General features: G+C 59.7%; 1 protein-coding gene across 1 annotated transcript in view; it reads right to left on the reverse strand.

Moving 5' to 3' along the window:
• ADAM33 (ADAM metallopeptidase domain 33) overlaps window positions 1–16,279 on the reverse strand; it is a 33,287-nt gene that overhangs the window by 15,998 nt on the left and 1,010 nt on the right. The window contains exons 2-8 of the mRNA XM_075708952.1: window positions 14,189–14,271; window positions 6,182–6,258; window positions 2,448–2,523; window positions 1,604–1,680; window positions 857–1,043; window positions 357–422; window positions 171–242 (exon numbers count right to left, since the gene is read on the reverse strand). Coding sequence (XP_075565067.1) covers window positions 171–242; window positions 357–422; window positions 857–1,043; window positions 1,604–1,680; window positions 2,448–2,523; window positions 6,182–6,258; window positions 14,189–14,271 — 638 coding nt within the window. The remainder of the gene's footprint in view (window positions 1–170; window positions 243–356; window positions 423–856; window positions 1,044–1,603; window positions 1,681–2,447; window positions 2,524–6,181; window positions 6,259–14,188; window positions 14,272–16,279) is intronic.

Here is a 16,279-nt window from a genome sequence, read left to right on the forward strand (position 1 = left end):
GGCGGCAAAGCATTTTCCACCACGTGCTCACATCTGCCACCTAAACTGCTAGCCCCAGTGATGTGGGGACAGTCCCTGAGGGCCACCACTGGGCTGGCCGCAAGCTCAGGTGCTTTCACATGCACCAGGAATGATGGAGGCGGTGGCAGGTGCGTCTCGCCAGCCATTACCTTGTCCACGTAGTTTGCGATCTCCACGATGCGCTGCTTGGTGTGGCCCAGATTGAGGTTCTGGTTCCTGTACTGCAGAGAGATGGGGATGGGGAAGGGTCACCGGAGGAAGAGCAGGGAGGGAGACAGAGAGGGGTCCTGGCTTTTCGGGCAGGGGACCAGGTTTCTGCCCCCAACAGCGCTCACCAGTGTGTGATCAGCAACAATGAAGAGCTCCATGTACTTCATGGTCCTCCAGGCATCTCTCTTCGCCTGTAAGACAGACAGCAAGGCTTGGAGGCACAAAAGAGCGGGCAGCCCATGGCTCTGGGTATCACAGGTTCCCCAGACACTGCAGAGCTGCCCAGGAAGGACAGCTGAGAGGGGAAACTGAGGCATGAGGCAACGAGGAAAATTCGGGCAGCTTTAGTGCAATTCCCAACGTCACCTCACATCACGTCCCAGATTGTATGACACAGCACCGATCCCCAACCCACGCATCCTCCCTTTGAGGTCTCCTGCCCAAACTCAAACCAGGTGAGCTGCCCATGAGCACCCCTCACATCCCATCTGCCTGCGCAACCCTGCCCAGATGCCAGGGTGACGGGTACCCCGCCGCAAGCTGCAGGCATTTAGCGGGGGCACAGATGGCCCCGCTCTCAGTCCTCTGCTCCTCCACAACCAAAGGACCCCCAGGATGGATTTACCCGGTGGTGCGCTGGCTGGAAGAGCTGAGCGATGTCAGCAATGGTGCTCCCAAAATCATCGCCGTGGCTGCAGGTCCCACCTCGGATGGGCAAGTGCTCTGCTCGGTGGATGACGTGATGGCCCAGCTCGGGGGTCCCCAGGGGTTTCAGGTAGTAGCTGGAGTTGCTGCTCAGCACTATCAGGCCCCTGGGAATGGAGAGAAGCCCCCGATGGCTCCTGCGGTGCTTTCACTCCGGCTCCCCCAGGCCCCGCTGAGGCCCCACAAACTCACTGCACCTCAGCTTGGTCCATATCCACAGTGGGCGCAGACAAGAGATGGGTGTCTCTGTCAATACAGCCCTATGAGCTAATATATCCTTAAAATTAAACCTGCATGCCAGGAAGACCACACGAATGCGGGATGGCAGCTGGTGGTCGCAACAGAGCAAAGCTCAGTTCTGCGGTACCCCCGAGGGGTGCGGGATCTTGCCTCCTCCAGAGACAAATTTCCTTGAAGGCAGCTCATGCTGCCAGAAAAACGGCCTCTCCCCTCCCTGCCCAGCCCTGGGGTCGGGTGAAGGATGGGAGAAGGGGAGCGATGTTAAAAAATCAGCCCCACGAAGCATCTAGAGCTGGGCTTGCAGGACCATCGGTGCTTCTCCGGGGGGTCCCCAGAGGGGGTCCCTGCAGGGAGGAAAGGAGCAGCCAGATCCATCCCCCTCTTCGTCAGCCCCACAAGCCCCCCACCACCCCACACATCTCCGTACCGTATTCCCGAGCATGTGCTGAGGACGACCCAGGAGCCGCTGTAGCCCCGGACGTGCCCATGGTAGTAGCAGTGGTCCTGGGAGAGAGGCAATCATAGAATCATTGAATCATTTAGGTTGGAAAAGACCTTCAAGATCATCAGTCCAACCATTAACCTAACACTACTGAGTCCACCACTAAACTGATTAAGGGTAGAGGAGTAATTTCATGTTTTCTGGCTTGGTGGCTGGATTATTTTTTAATGAAAGTAAAACTAGAATAGAACCATTAAGGTTGGAAAGATCTCTAAGATCATCAGTCCAACCATCAACCCAACACCCCCATGCCCACTAAACCATGTCCCAAAGTGCCATGGAGGGTGTGATGGAGAGCTCTGTTAGAAACCACCACGCAGGGCTGGGCAGCAACAAACCCCATGTGCCTGGCCCAAAAACCACCCGTTCTGCATTTCCCATCCGGGCGAGCGGTGTCCCTCTGCGCCAGGGAACGGGACGGATGGAGCCGGGAGGCTGCGGGCTGCAGCGGTTCAGCCAGGGACACAGACAGCCCCGCGCCCGGCTCAGCATGCTGGAAGGGTGACAAATGGCCGGTGGGGGGGACGTCAGGGAGAGCGAGGGCTGCTCGAGCCTGGCGCTGCCTGTGTTTATTTCCCGAGGTGCTGTATCACGGCCAAGAGATACAGGAGGCGCGTGTTGCTGCATTCCTCCCGCGACAGGCGCCGGGGATGCTGCCAGCGAAAACGCTGCACCTCATCCCGGTGGGGCTCTGGCTTCATCCCAAGTGCCAAGGCACCCCGAAAAAAACCAGAGATGAGCTACGCCTGCCCCCTGCCCCAGCACCCACCGTGTGGTTGGGGGCCACCGTCACGGGCTGCCCATCTGCGGCGTAGTGCGTCTCCGTGTAGCCCGGCGCCAGCAGCCTGCGGAGAGCGGAGAGGGGAGAAGGGTGAGGACCCTGGTGCTGCTCTGGGTGTCCAGACCCCATGCAGACCCCGTCTGCATGGTCCCCGCTTCGCAGCCCCCCGCCTCTGCAAAGCTTTGGACAGCGGAGCTGGCAGCGTGGCCATCACCGCCGCGTCAGGGCTGGCCCCTGACCAGCGGTTGCCCGCGGCCAGCAGGGACACAAATCGCAGCCTGACGTCCCCCTTTGCGTGGCAGCAAGGAAGGGGCTGCCCTTACTGCTTTGAGGTCCAGCTGGTCTGGGCCAAGGGACCTGCACAGGAGCCCGGCTGCCCGCCCACCCCCTGGCCCAGGGGCCACCTCCCCACCCCCACGGACGAGCAGCCAGGCAGGGTGACAGCTCCTCCACAGGGACCAAACCCCCCTCGGGACCACCAAAATCCCCACGGGGAAGCGTCCCGCTGGGAGAAAAAGGGATCAACCCCATACTCAGGGTCCAGCTGAGGACGTGAGAGGTTTGGGGTCTCTGGCACAGCCACCCCCTCCCGCCCCATGCCACTTTGCCTCGCTCCCGGCACAGCGAGGGTCACGCTCCTGACCCAACACCCCAGCAACAGGGCGTGGGGTCCCCGAAAAACCAGAGCTGATCGTGAGAAAGCTCTGGCTGCTTCGAGCAAAGCCTGCGCTCCCCTGCCTTCACCCCGCACGCCTCGGCCTCCCCGCAGCTGCCGGCCATGTCCCACCGAGGCCGGGCCCCCGCCGCCCGTGACGCAGCCCCAGCCCACGCTGACAAATTGCTTCCTGCCGCGGGGAAGGGCCAGAGCCGAGCTTGCAACCGGCAACGCTTGGGGCTGGGGGTCCTGGGGAGCAGACGGGGGCAGGATTTAGACTGAAATGACCCCACGGGTGGTGGGAGAGAAGAGAAGGGGATGGGGGAGTCCATGCCCAGATGCCAGGGTGATGGGCACCCCTCCACGAGCTTGCAGCCACCGTGGGGACTGCAGGTCCCCCCCGAGGGACAGCGTGCACGCAGGGGTCTCAGCCACCTGAAGAAGGACAAAGCAGGGCTGGGTTTGCCCCTGCTGACAGTTTGGCCCTCGATTCGTGGGGTTTGGCCCCATCCCAGGGGTTTTATTCTGTAGCAAAAGAAAACAAACCAAGCAGCCAGCCCCAGAATAGCCCTCCCGCCTCTTGGTTTCTATTTTGCAACCAGTTTGGGCCCAAAAATGTCGCTGTGGGCACGTTCCCGCCTCCCCAGCCCGCCTGTGAGTGGGTGCCTGGCACCAGTAACTCCAGTTACAGCGGAGAAAGGAGACAGGAGCTCAGCCTAGGTCCTGGAAAGGGACCCATGGGCAGCCTGGCAAGACAAGTGCCCGGCCAGCGCGGAGGCAGATGGGCAGTCGGCCATGCAGGACGGGGACAGGAATGGGGACGGGTCAGCTGAGGACAGCAGAGAGGCAAAAGCCTCCATGCCATGTCTGGGGAGTAGGGGGAACTGGGAGGGTTGAGCCGATCCCCCAACCGGGAGCATTGCGAGTCCCATCCAGGGGCACAGCAAGTTCCAGCATGGCTCAGACCACTGGGATGTCATCTCCAGGGCAAGGACCAGGAGCCCCGGGGAAGGCAGGGCAAGGAGATGTGTATTCTCCTCCAGCACAAGGGAAGGCCTTGTTGAAAAACACCACAAAGGTTTTGGAGGCCCACCACATCTCCCGGTACCAGAAGAAAGAAGATTTGAGGTCTAGCATGGCCTCACTGGCCCATGAGCTAGCTGGCACAGGACACCAGTGTAGATGGCCAGGGCTACACTGGTGTCCCCAGTAGACACAACCACTAGGCACAGCCAGCCTTGGGTGCTGTGGACTATCCTGGGTGCCATATGGACTGCCTTGGGTGCTATGGATGGTACTCATTGCCATAGATGCTCTTGGGTGCTACGGACTGCCTTGGGTGCCACAGATGGTCCTGAGTGCCATGGAAGATCTTGGGTGCCACGTCTTGGGTGTCATGGACTGTCCTGGATGCCATGGGTGGTCCTGGGTGCCATGGATGCTCTTGGGTGTCACATACTATCCTGGGTGCCATGGATGATTTTGAGTGCCATGGACTATCCTGAGTGCCATGAACTGTCTTGGGTGCCATGAACTGTCTTGAGTGCCATGGATGGTCCTATGTGCTATGGATGCTCTTTGATGCCATGGAAAATCCTGGGTACCACAGATGGTTCTGGGTGCCACAGATGGTCTTGGGTGCCACAGACAGTCCTGAGTGTCATGGATAGCCCTGGGTGCCACAAATGCTTTTGGGTGCCATGGATGATCCTGGGTGCCTTGGATGATCCTGGGTGCCGTGGATGGTCCTGAGTGTCGTGGATGATCCTGGGTGCCATGGATGGTCCTGGGTGCCATGGCCTGCCCTGGGTGCTCAGCTCCCTTTTGCTGGCACCAATCCTCTCATCTGTTTCACTGTGCCCTCATCCAGAGCTCAGCAGCCTGCAATGCTCCATGCTCCTCCAGTCCTGCCAGAGGCACCGCAACCACCTGGAATGCTCTTCACCCCTCCTGGCCATCCTCATCCTTTCAGCTTGGCAAAGTGGTACCAAGCCAGAATTAGGGTCATGAGAAGACATATAAACATCTTCAGGCCTGGTGCACCAGCCAGAAACAAGGCTAAGCTTTGCACGTGAGCTTTCAACCCCCACTGCCAACCCCACCATTGCCCGCAGCGCTAAAACACAACATGCATGGGAACCCCCCCCAGCTCTCCTTCCTGCACACCAACAGCCCCTCTGCAGGTCGCTGGGACCTGCTGCCTGGCACAGCTGTTTGGGGGACACCGTGGTGGTTGCTTTTGTACCCAAACAGCCGCAAGAAGAGGGCTCTGCCAGGCACAAGCCTCCCACAGCTGCTGGTGAGAAGCAGAAGTGGAAGCAGAAGCCCATCCTACAGAGATCACTTTTCTGCCCTGCTCCACCACGGGGTTGCCTGGCACCAGGAGGAACCTGAACCCAGAAAGGGAGAAATGCCACAAGGTCTCGGGGAGAGGGGCAAGGAGAGAAGGGCAGGAGATGGAGATGATTGCTCTCCTTGCTCCAGCCCTGGCACGAGGGGATGCCAGGCTGGGTGAGTGTCACAGGAGACAGATGCTGCTGGCACCTGCACCTGAGTCAAACCAACGAAGGAGCCCAGAAAGGGTCGGGCGAGGCTACATGGCCAGGTCACCCAGGAATGGTGCCAGGCTGCCAACCCCAAGACCAACCCAGCAGAAAAGCAACAAAGGTTTCCAAATCGCTGCCAGCACTCAGCATTTGCCCACCATGAGGGACCTCCAAAGACCTCACAGGACTAGCCGTACCAGCAGGACGGCAGCCCAAGAGCCTCCCATCCCGCTGACCCTCCGCCTGGCACATCTCCATCCCCTGAGCACCCCACACCGCCTTCACCCGTGCTGGGTCCCGCACCGTGGCACCGAGCCAAGGCTGGTTCTTGCACAACACAGGCGTTGGCAGTGGAAAAAGGAGCATTTCAGCCCAAACTGACGCATCGGCCGCAGCCGGCAGGAAGCCAGACTGGGCCGTCCCTTCCCCTGTGGGATAGGGGGTCAGGATACTACCGCTGCAGGTGGGACCATGCCAGGGACACCCAGTGCCCCTTCCCCAGAGCCAGCCCCGACACTTACTGGTTCCTCTCCAGCACCAGGATGAGCTCTCTGCCCTCAGCCGTCACGGCCACCTTTGCCCGGGCAGGTGCCGGCACCTATGGAGGAAGCAAAGGAGGACGGGGTTAGAAAAGACAGAGCCTAGGACACTGCCAGCCGGGTGGCTCTCCATCCTGCTGCCTGCCTCCATTATTGTAGGACCTACTGCTCCATTAGCAACACAAAGGACAGAAGGTGCAATGGATTTTGAGCACCATCCCTGTTTGGTTCCTGCTGCGGTACTCAGGATTTTCCATGGCATCAAAGAGCATCCACAGCACACAGGACCATCCATGGCACCCAAGACAGTTCATGGCACTCAGGATAGTCCATGGCACTCAAAATCATCCACGGCACCCAGGGTAGTATGTGGCATCCATAAGTTCCTGCTTTTCCAACTGCAAAAATGCAGCAGGAGCAGTGAGAGCACGTGTGGCCCAGGGCAGGGGAGGGTGTGAGTGGGGACACGGGGGCCAGGAGGTCCCTGAGCACCCCCAGCCACTCCGCAGGGGACATCCCCCACCGACCCACACCACCTCTCACCTCCAAAAAGCTCAGTCCCCTTGATTCAAGCTGGCAATGGACCATGGGGCACCCTGTGCTGTTCCCATCGGACACCATCTCCTCTGCCCATCCCTGTCCCCAGGACCTTCCTCTGCTCCCCAGCTCAGGGTGCATCCCAGCCTCTCCTCCGTGGATCCGCTCCACCTACTCCATCCCCTGCCGCAAGCCCGCAGAAGGCGAGAAATAAACTCTCCTGCTTGATTTCCCGTGAATAGCAGCAGATAAAAGAGGATTCGCGCTGGGATCCACCCCGCAAGAGCAGGGGGGAGAAAGCAAACCCCAACTCTGCTGGCAGCTCCACCAGAAAAAGGCAGCGAGAGAGAAGCGGTATGGGATACAGGCTCGGGAGCACTGCCCCGAGCATCCCGAACGGAGTCTCTGTGTGCTCTGTCCCACCGCGGCTCCATCCCACCGGAGATCCTGAGCCGGGTCCTGCAGAGGCTGGTCCCTGGGTGGGTCAGCACCTGCATGCACCCCTGCAGGGTACGGAAAGAAATAGAAACCGCCCAGGCACCGGATAACTGCACTGTTAAAAATACCGCAGGGCAGCAATAGGAAATGATTGACTCAGCTTCCCCAGGATGCGGGCGGTTTTACTCACTCCTTCACTTTGGAGGGCGTTAAATGGGAACCCTGCGCAGGGATCCGCACCAGAACGGCTCGTCTGCACGTGACGGGATGGGCTGGAGCCCAGAAGTGCTGCCCTCCTCCGATGTCCCCACATGCCTTCCCCGGCTCCAGCGCTGGGGACACTAAAAGCATCACCCTGTCTCTGTTTATGGCCCGGCCAGCGTGGCTGGCTCTGTCTCCCTCGCTCCGTCCCTCCCCATCCGTGACGGATGCAGGGAGCCCGGCGCGGTGCCAGCCCTCGGCCCCGTGCTCGGGATCTGCTGCAGGGCCCCAGGCACCCTGGCCACAAGCTGGCAAAGTTTTCCCAGCTCTGGAGGGAAAAGGGAAAGGAAGGAGCTGTCCCGACAAGGCGCTGGCTTCGGCTGCTCTTAGCATCACGGGGTTTTGCAGCCCATCACTAGGAATGCAGCGGGGCGGGGGTAAAGTTGGGTGATTCCCAGCTTGGGCTAAAACAGAGGCCAAATCCTGCTGTCCCCTCTCATCCCTACGGAGGTGGCCGGCAGGGCTTTGCTCCTCATGCACCCTGCTCCCTACTCCGCGCCCTGGGCACCAGGGATGCTGGGGGACCTCCAGCCTGCAGCCCCAGGGCCACCCTCCTGGGGACCATTATGCTTTTAAGGGGCAGCATCACGGGACAAAGCATTTTGGGGTGCAGGGCAGCCGGGCACCACCGCTGCTGCACCCCAGGACACAGGATTTATGCTCCCAGAATGGGTGTTCCCGCAGGTCCACCCCAAATTGAGCTCCAGGGATGGAGGGGCCCCATTAAGCTGCTTAAATTGGCCACAGGGATGCTTCTGGTCCCAAGGAGGCCCATGGGTCTGAGCCCTGATGGCCCCATTTCCCGAGGATGAGGAGGTGCCGGTCACCCCAGCCCGTGGCAGCACGGGGACATGGTGACGGAGTGGGGCTGGCCAAGCCCCCCCTCTGCCTCCAGCACCGTCTTCCCAGCTCCAAAAAAGGAGACCAGACACAGCACTTTAAAAAAAAAAAAAACCCACCAAAAAACCAACAGCAAAGCAAGCCGAGCCCGAGGAACTGCCGCTTCCCAGCGAGGCCCTTCGGCACGGCCGCGGCACGGCCACGGTCCCCGCTCCCGGCGAGGGGCCCTGTGCGATGCAGGGAGGAGGAAGCCGGGGCAGAAGGCTCCCCTCCTTCGGCGATGGTGGGAACGGGCTGTATTTTTAGAACATGATCTTATACAAACATCACTCCCTGGCCAAACATGGTCTGTAGGTTTTTCTTGCCATTTCCCTTCTTCCCCCCCGCCCCCCTGCCGCCCTCCCTTTTTTTAAGCCTGTTTCTCCCCATCTCCGATCTCCCTAACACCCTCTCCCCACAGCCCAGCTCCTCCTCCTCCCTCCCAAGTCCCTGCAGGCTCCTTCCCGGTTTTGAATTCCCCAGCAATTACTCCCTGCGTTGACTTAAGGGCCTTTACTGGCAAAATGCTCTTTCCCAGCTGCTGTCTTAAAGGGACACGTGTGTGCGTGCAGGGTTATCCCGGTGTTTGCAGCTTCCCGTGCACGCACCGTCCCATCTCCCAGGCTGCCAAAGGCTGGAAAACAAACTGCTGCTAATGGGATCTGTGTCTGACCCCTACGGGGTGGTACATCGCGAGCTCTCCCCTTCCCCGTGCCTCAGTTTCCCCTGAGAGCACGTGGAGAGGTAGCGGGGAGGAGGGGACTGATCCCGGTTTCAGCTGGGATGGGCTGAAACCAGCTTGGCCACTGGAGAAATAAATAGAAATGAGTAAGGCAAGGGAGAAGGAGGGTGCGAGGAGCACTCATGCCAGGCAGGAGTCAAATAACCCAACTTGAAGGCCAGGAAAGGTTATTGCATTAATTAAACACCGATAATTTTGCCTTGCACCTAACTGGCAGGGAGTCGGGTCCCCAAGAGCTGCCAGCCAAGATGTTATGCACCAGGAATGAGCAGGGATCAGCGTCTTCCTGGGCAACAGCATCTTCCTGGGCTCCAGAATCATCCTGGGCTCCAGTATCATCCCAGGCTCCAGCACCATCCCATGCTCCAGCATCGTCCCACGCTCCAGCACCATCCCAGGCTCCAGCACCTTCCTGAGCTCCAGCATCGTCCCACGCTCCAGCACCATCCCAGGCTCCAGCACCTTCCTGAGCTCCAGCATCATCCCACGTTCCAGCACCTTCCCAGGTTCCAGCATCATCCCGGGCTCCAACACCTTCCTGGGCTCCAGTATCATCCCATGCTCCAGCATCGTCCCACGCTCCAGCACCATCCCAGGCTCCAGCACCTTCCTGAGCTCCAGCATCATCCCACGCTCCAGCACCTTCCTGGGCTCCAGCATCATCCCACGTTCCAGCACCTTCCCAGGTTCCAGCATCATCCCAGGCTCCAACACCTTCCCGGGCTCCAGCATCTTCCTGAGCTCCAGCATCGTCCCAGGCTCCAGCATCATCGTGGGCTCCAGCACCTTCCCAGGTTCCAGCATCATCCTGGGCTCCAGCATCTTCCTGAGCTCCAGCATCGTCCCAGGCTCCAGCATCATCACAGGCTCCAGCACCTTCCCAGGTTCCAGCACCTTCCCAGGCTCCACCATCATCCCGGGCTCCAGCGTCTTCCTGAGCTCCAGCATCGTCCCAGGCTCCAGCATCATCGTGGGCTCCAGCACCTTCCCAGGTTCCAGCACCTACCCAGGCTCCATCATCATCCCAGGCTCCAGCACCTTCTTCCCTCATCCAAACACCACCACCTCCTTTCTCCAGCAGCCACGAAAAGGACGCACCGGTCCCCACCACAGCCTGCAGGAACCACCTTCCCTCGGCCCCGGCTGGACGTGGAGGTGGTGGCCCCTCTCCAGAACATCCCAGTGAAGCCAGTCCCAGGCTGGGCTGGGAGAGGCAAAGAGCAGCTGCGATGAATCTGCCCTGGCCAGGACCCAGCCCGCGAGCAGCCCAGAAGACCCACTGGGCCGAGTTCGAGTCTATTTTTCAATCTGCTGATCAGAAAAGCCGCAGCGATGTTCGCAGAAGAGCTGAGGCCAAGGGGGTTGCGTTGCTCTTCGAGGGGAAAGACGATCCTTGTTTCCCCACGGCTCCTGGCCATCCTCCTCGCCCCAGCTCCCTTCTCCACCCTTGCTGGAAAGCCCCCGCACTCTGCAGGAGAGGGGCTTGCCCAGGAGCAGGCTCAGAGAGCGCTGAGCTCCTTGGGAAATCACTAGTTAAGCCAAAATCCAAAAACCACGTTCAAATCACAACCCGGCCATCTGCTCGGGCAGGTCCCACAAGCCCTGATTTCTTAAGTAAGCGCAACGCAAGCCTGGATGTAACGAGGAAGACGGGGATGGGAGTTACCAGGAGACGCTCCGTAGAGGATTTGGGGATGGGTTTTGCAGCCGGCGCATCACGGCTGAGCCAGGTCTTCCCCAGGCAGCTGGATCCCAGCGGCAGAGTTCGAGTTTGAAGAGCACAGCCTGGGGACTGCATCGCCTCGTCCTAAAAGCACACCAGGATCGGGATCCGAGACCTCAAGGACAAGCCACTCGCTCCAGCCGCTCACTGAAGAAGCATCCTGGGGAGTTGGGAGGGACCAGGGTAATCCAGACCCCAGAGGCAGAGGCAGGATTTGGGTTGTTTCAAAGCAAACTTGGCTCAGGGACCACATCAGGGTTTGTTCGGTCCTGCCTCACGTTGCCAAGGGAAAAGGGCTTCCTTGCAGGAAACAGATTGCAGGAGTGCATGTCCTTGGCACCTGCAGCTCGCCCTAAACCACGGGCGGTCCTCTCCTCCCTTCCTCCTCCCGGAGCAGGGCTGTGACCCCACATGGATGCGATGCTCCCTGGGAAGTGGCCCGCGCTGCAGGGCCGGGGGAGGGCCGGGGTGTCGCACCCCGACCGCGACCGGAGGGAAGCTCCAGGCGTTCGTCAGCGAGGATGAAGGGGACAGCCACGTCCCACCCCCAGGACAGGCAGACACCGGCTGCTCCAGGGATCCAGCAGACGATCCCGTGGTGTGAGGGGTAGCGGCAGGTGGAGGGAAGCTCCGTTGGTGCCAAGGTGCGTTCCCGTACAGGGACGGGGTGCCAGGAGAGACCCGGAGAGAGGTTGAGGGGCTCCTCTGCCTGGGTGCTCCTCAGTCCTCGTGATTTATAGCATCGCAGAATGGTTTGGGTTGGAAGGGACCTTCAAAGGTCACCTAGTCCAACCCCCTGCCATGGACAGGGACGTCTTCCACTCAATCAGGTCGCTCAGAGCCCCGTCCAACCTGGCCTTGAACACTTCCAGGGATGGGGCATCCACGGCTTCTCTGGGCAACCTGGTCCAGTGTCGCACAACCCCCACCATAAAACATTTCTTCCTTACGTCCAATCTAACCCTACCTTCTTTGGGTTTAAAATCATTGCAGCGATAAACCATGCCTGGGAAAAAGCAATTACAAAGGGAACGAAATAAGGCAGGGGACAGCACAGGCAGCAGGACACGCTGGGTGAGTCCCCAGGGTGGGGGCAGGGGACTCCCGCGCCTCGGGGCTGGATGCTGGTGGGACGCCTGGGCCAGGATGCTGGGCACAACCTCCATTTCCAGCTCCGAAAGGCTGGAAAAGCCCGCGGTCAGCTCTGGCAGCCTTTGCTCCGTGCCCCAAGCCGGGGGGAAGGAGCGGGAGGAGGACGATGCCGGCAGCAGCGGGGCAGGATCCCACCCCAAGCTGGCGGCGACGAGGGAGCTGTTTGCAATCAGGGTCCCCACGACCTCCTCCCCGGCCTCTCCGAAATCGCTTCCATGTGTGCCGGGAGCCGTGGAGCCCGCGGGGACTTCAGCCCCGAACAATAGGAGAGAGGAGGGTGTAGGGGAAGCAGAGTCCAGCCCGCCCAGCGCCGTGCCAGCCCGCACACGACGGAACCGCAGGGCCACCACCGCCATCCTCCTCCTCCTCTTCCCGCTGGCTCGACCTTGCTCCTCCGGGAAGAGGGAAAGGAGATGCGGTGATGTTCCCCGGGACCGTGGCACCGCAGCATCCCACCCGCCGCGCAGGGGAGCAGGGATGAAGGGGCCTCGGGGCGGTCACCACGCTTGAAGCCATCATCTCACCCACTCGGATGTTGTCTCCTCGCAGACTCCCGCCCCAAAAGCCAGCCATGTCCAAACAGAGCGGGCCGGCGGCGATCGCGCAGCCGTATTTATTTCTAGGATTTTTGCTGAAGGGCAGGAGGAGACGGGGTGGGGATGAGGCGGACTAAATTGATCCTAAAAATACGCACGTCGGCAGCACCAGGGCAAAAAGGGCCGCCGTGGGGCTCGGTCGCCAAGCAGGGAGCCCGCTTGCCCCCACCCCATCCTTTGTCTGGTTGCCACCGTCCTTCCCCCACGAAGCCTCCCCGCTCCCTGCTGCGACCACCCTCCCTCTCCCCTCCTTCCCCGCCCTCCAAGGAACAGCAGCCTCCTTGTTTCGGGCAGCCTGGAGCCAGAGCAGAGGCAGAGCAGATGCCAGGAAACACGCCAGGACCTGCCCAGCCAGCCCGGCCCCGGCCGGTGGCCATCCCAGCCCCCCCAGCCCTGGGGTCCGTCCCCCCCCCCCGGCGACTCCCGAAACACCCCACGCACCTGCGATTTGCACCCACCCAGCACAATTTTGGGCAGCGGGGTGTTAGCGAGAGTATAAATAAACCTCCCGCTGCCCGAAATAAACCTCCCATCTTGAGTGCCCTCCAACGTAAATATAGCCCGATCCGGGGCTGCTGGGAAGGGAGGGGACATTTCTGCAGGCTGATCACAGCATCCCCAACGCCACGGGCTATTTCAGCTACCGGAGAAGCACAATTCCCAGCAGCCGGCGCCAATGGGAGTGAGGCTCCCGATTCCCCCGGGAAAAGGCATCGTCCAGCCCCTCGGAAGAGGCAGGGCAGCACAAAGCCCCTCTCCGCTTTTGCTGCCGGGAAGCGGGGCTGACCGCCTCCGTTGGTATCTCCTGCCTGGAGCAAGGAGGTCTCACTTGGAGGCATCTCAGATGGCTTCAAAGCCGCATCCTCAGCCCCTGCTCCAGGGAGATGCCGCCAGAGAAGGGGCACTTCCCAGCACCGAGTCGTCTCAGCAGCAAATCTGCTCGGCCCCAAAATGCAACGATTTCCCACAACCACCCGTATCCGTGCTTGGTTTGCTGGGAAGCGATTTGATCTGCCCCGAAGGATGTGGTCTACAGCCCCCTGAGACCCTCCCAGCTGCTGGGTACAAGGACCAGCTGCCGCGGCCGATGGGCAGCTGCGGGGCCGGTTGACCCCAGAGCCCGGCAAGGCGCCAAACCCAGGCGAGGGTCACCACCAGCATCTCCTGAAGTGGATTTGGAGACAGTGGGGGTGGCGGGGAGGGTGCGACAGCCAGCAGAGCAGCCCTGGGAAGAGAGGTCCTCTCCTCCCCACAGCCCATGCCTGGCTTCTCCACAGTTTTCCCAAGGACGTTGCTCTTAAATCCCGCAGCACTCTTCCTTTAGCTAACGCTGCTCATCTGTCTATCCTGACCAAACCATCAATCTGATGAATTACCTCCATCTCCTCTCTCCAAACTGCCCAGCTCCTTTCTCCTCGCCCTATAGCTCCTGGCCATCCTTCCTACTACCCAATAGTTAAGACCACATTTAATTGACGCGCTGTTGCATCCTCTGCTTTCCCCGTTCATCACCTGAAGAGGGTGATGGGTCCTATAAACTCCACATGCCGCTCATGGGACCTGCAAACTCGACATCTCCATCCAAGTCCCACCACGAAGACCTCTCTGGGTGCAGGACCCGGCCGTGCGGTGCTGGGGAGAGGAACCATCCCTGCCCTTACCTTTTCATCCAGGCTGACGGCTCGTCTGGTGCGGCCCCGGAGGAGCCAGTGTGGGGTGACCCGCTCTCCATGGGACGGCGGCCCTGGGAAAGAGAAGACCCGGTGAACGCATGAACGGACCTTGCAAGCCCCCGAGAGCGGGAGCTCCTCCGCAGCCACATCAGGAGAGAAATGGGGGCAAGAGACAGAGCTGAGGACTCCGGCCAACAGCCAGGGCCACCTTTAGGTGTTTCTGGGGGATGGACACCAGCATGAAGCTGAAAGCATCGTCCCCTCCCCAGGCCAGCACCCTCATCCCTGGCCCAGCCTGGCTCCTGGAAGCCTCCCAGGAGCACTGCTGCCCACCCAGGTCCCAAACCAACAGCTCAAATCCCCTGAAACCCAGCCTGGAGAAGCAGCCAGCAGATGGGTGGCACCACCCTGGCTCCGCTCGCATCCCCACCATCACCAACCAGCCCGGGCGAACCCCACCAAGCACCCACCGAGCACCCCAGCCCAGGGCGAGGGCAGGGGCTGTGCAGGCAGCATGACAGCAGCGCATCCTCCTGCCTGCTCCATCTCTCCCAAATCACACAAACAGCTTTTTCTTGGCCTTTTCTTTTTTTTTTTTTTTTTTTTTTTGGCCTGATGCTTTTAAACCATCGATCGTCATCATTTACGGGATGGGGAAGCGTGGTTTGATCACCCAGAAATCGAGCCATCATCTTTTCAGCCAGAGCTGGGCTCAAGCAGGGAGCAGAGGAGCTAAAATAGCTGCAGCACGTTATGGGTTTCTCTGAGCCATCCCAACTCCCCCGGGCAGAGCAATTCCTTGGCTCGATCAGAGACAGGCAGACTTTCTAAGATTTTTTTTTTTTTTTCCCTCCCTAAACAATGTGGCTGTATTTGATTGCAACAGAGCGAGCAGCTACCGATGATTTAAGCCAGGGCAACAACAGAAAAAAAAAAAACCCAAACCAAAATCTGAAGATGTTGCGGAGAGGGGATGAGGTCTAGCAAAAATGTCAAGGGCTGGACCACCTTGCCAAGCCAAATGTTGTCAGTGAAAGCTTGGATCTAATAACCTTCCCCAGCAAAGGGCAAAGCTATTTACTAAGGGAGTGGAATAACAGGGCTTATGGCTTTATAATTTTATATGCTTGTTTTGGTTCCCTGTGCAACGATCTGGGGGGATTTGGCTTGAGGAAAGACGAAGTTATTGAAAAGAAAAGGGGAAAAAAAAAAAATGGAGCTATTGGGTTGGAAAGTGCAGATTGTTTCATGTGATTGAGCTACCCAGCCCCGCCACGTCTCTCCCACCAGGCCCCAGGACGTGCCCGGCGCTATCGCACAGTGGCATTTAATCAGTTTTCATTATATATAGCATGTAATCAGATTCCAGGAATAACTGCAGATAAGGTGGTGGCATGATCCCAGTTTCCTTCTCCTCACCTCCTCCGAAAGCGTTAGCGAGGCCCTCCAGCCCCCCAGCCATATATAAGCCTCGGTTTTCCGGTTGGGGAAACTGAGGCACAGCCGCGCTGCGACTTGCATTCAGCCACGCAGGGCGAGCGGCTTCAGCGGGGTTTGCCACCTTCCCGTTACAGAGAAAGGGGAAAGAAAAACCCAAAACAATTCTTTTTTTTTTTTTTTTTCCTTCGCTGGCTGCCGCAGAGGGAGAAGGGCAGGGAGACGCTGCCTCTCCCGGCTTGCGGCAAAGCCCGTCTTTCTCCCACGCTGTCTGGGGAGGGGATGGGACACGAGGGGCAGCCGTTCTGCAGGGATTCCTGGGCTGGGCTTCGGGCCACGTCGTAAAAACCGCTTGGTTATTATATTAAGCTTCTCGCTGTTTTGACTATAGCTTTTGCCGGGAATCAGAGAGGCTCAGAGCATGAGATAGGGCCTTAAAAATCTAAGTCAAATAAACCCAAATGTAGCACAGAGGGGGTCTCCCCCTCCCCTTCTCTTTTTTTTTTTTTTTCCTGGAAAACACACTCATTCCCAGCCCCTTTCTGAGAACCCCGCGTCGGGAACAGCTTTGCTTTGGCGTTTGGGATGTTTGCACCATTGCGGCCGGGCAGCCCCACGCTTGGGGGATGCCCGAGCCCGAAG

The sequence above is a fragment of the Pelecanus crispus genome, chromosome 4 (assembly GCF_030463565.1).
Source record: "Pelecanus crispus isolate bPelCri1 chromosome 4, bPelCri1.pri, whole genome shotgun sequence".
In the NCBI taxonomy this organism is placed as follows: Eukaryota; Metazoa; Chordata; class Aves; order Pelecaniformes; family Pelecanidae; genus Pelecanus; species Pelecanus crispus.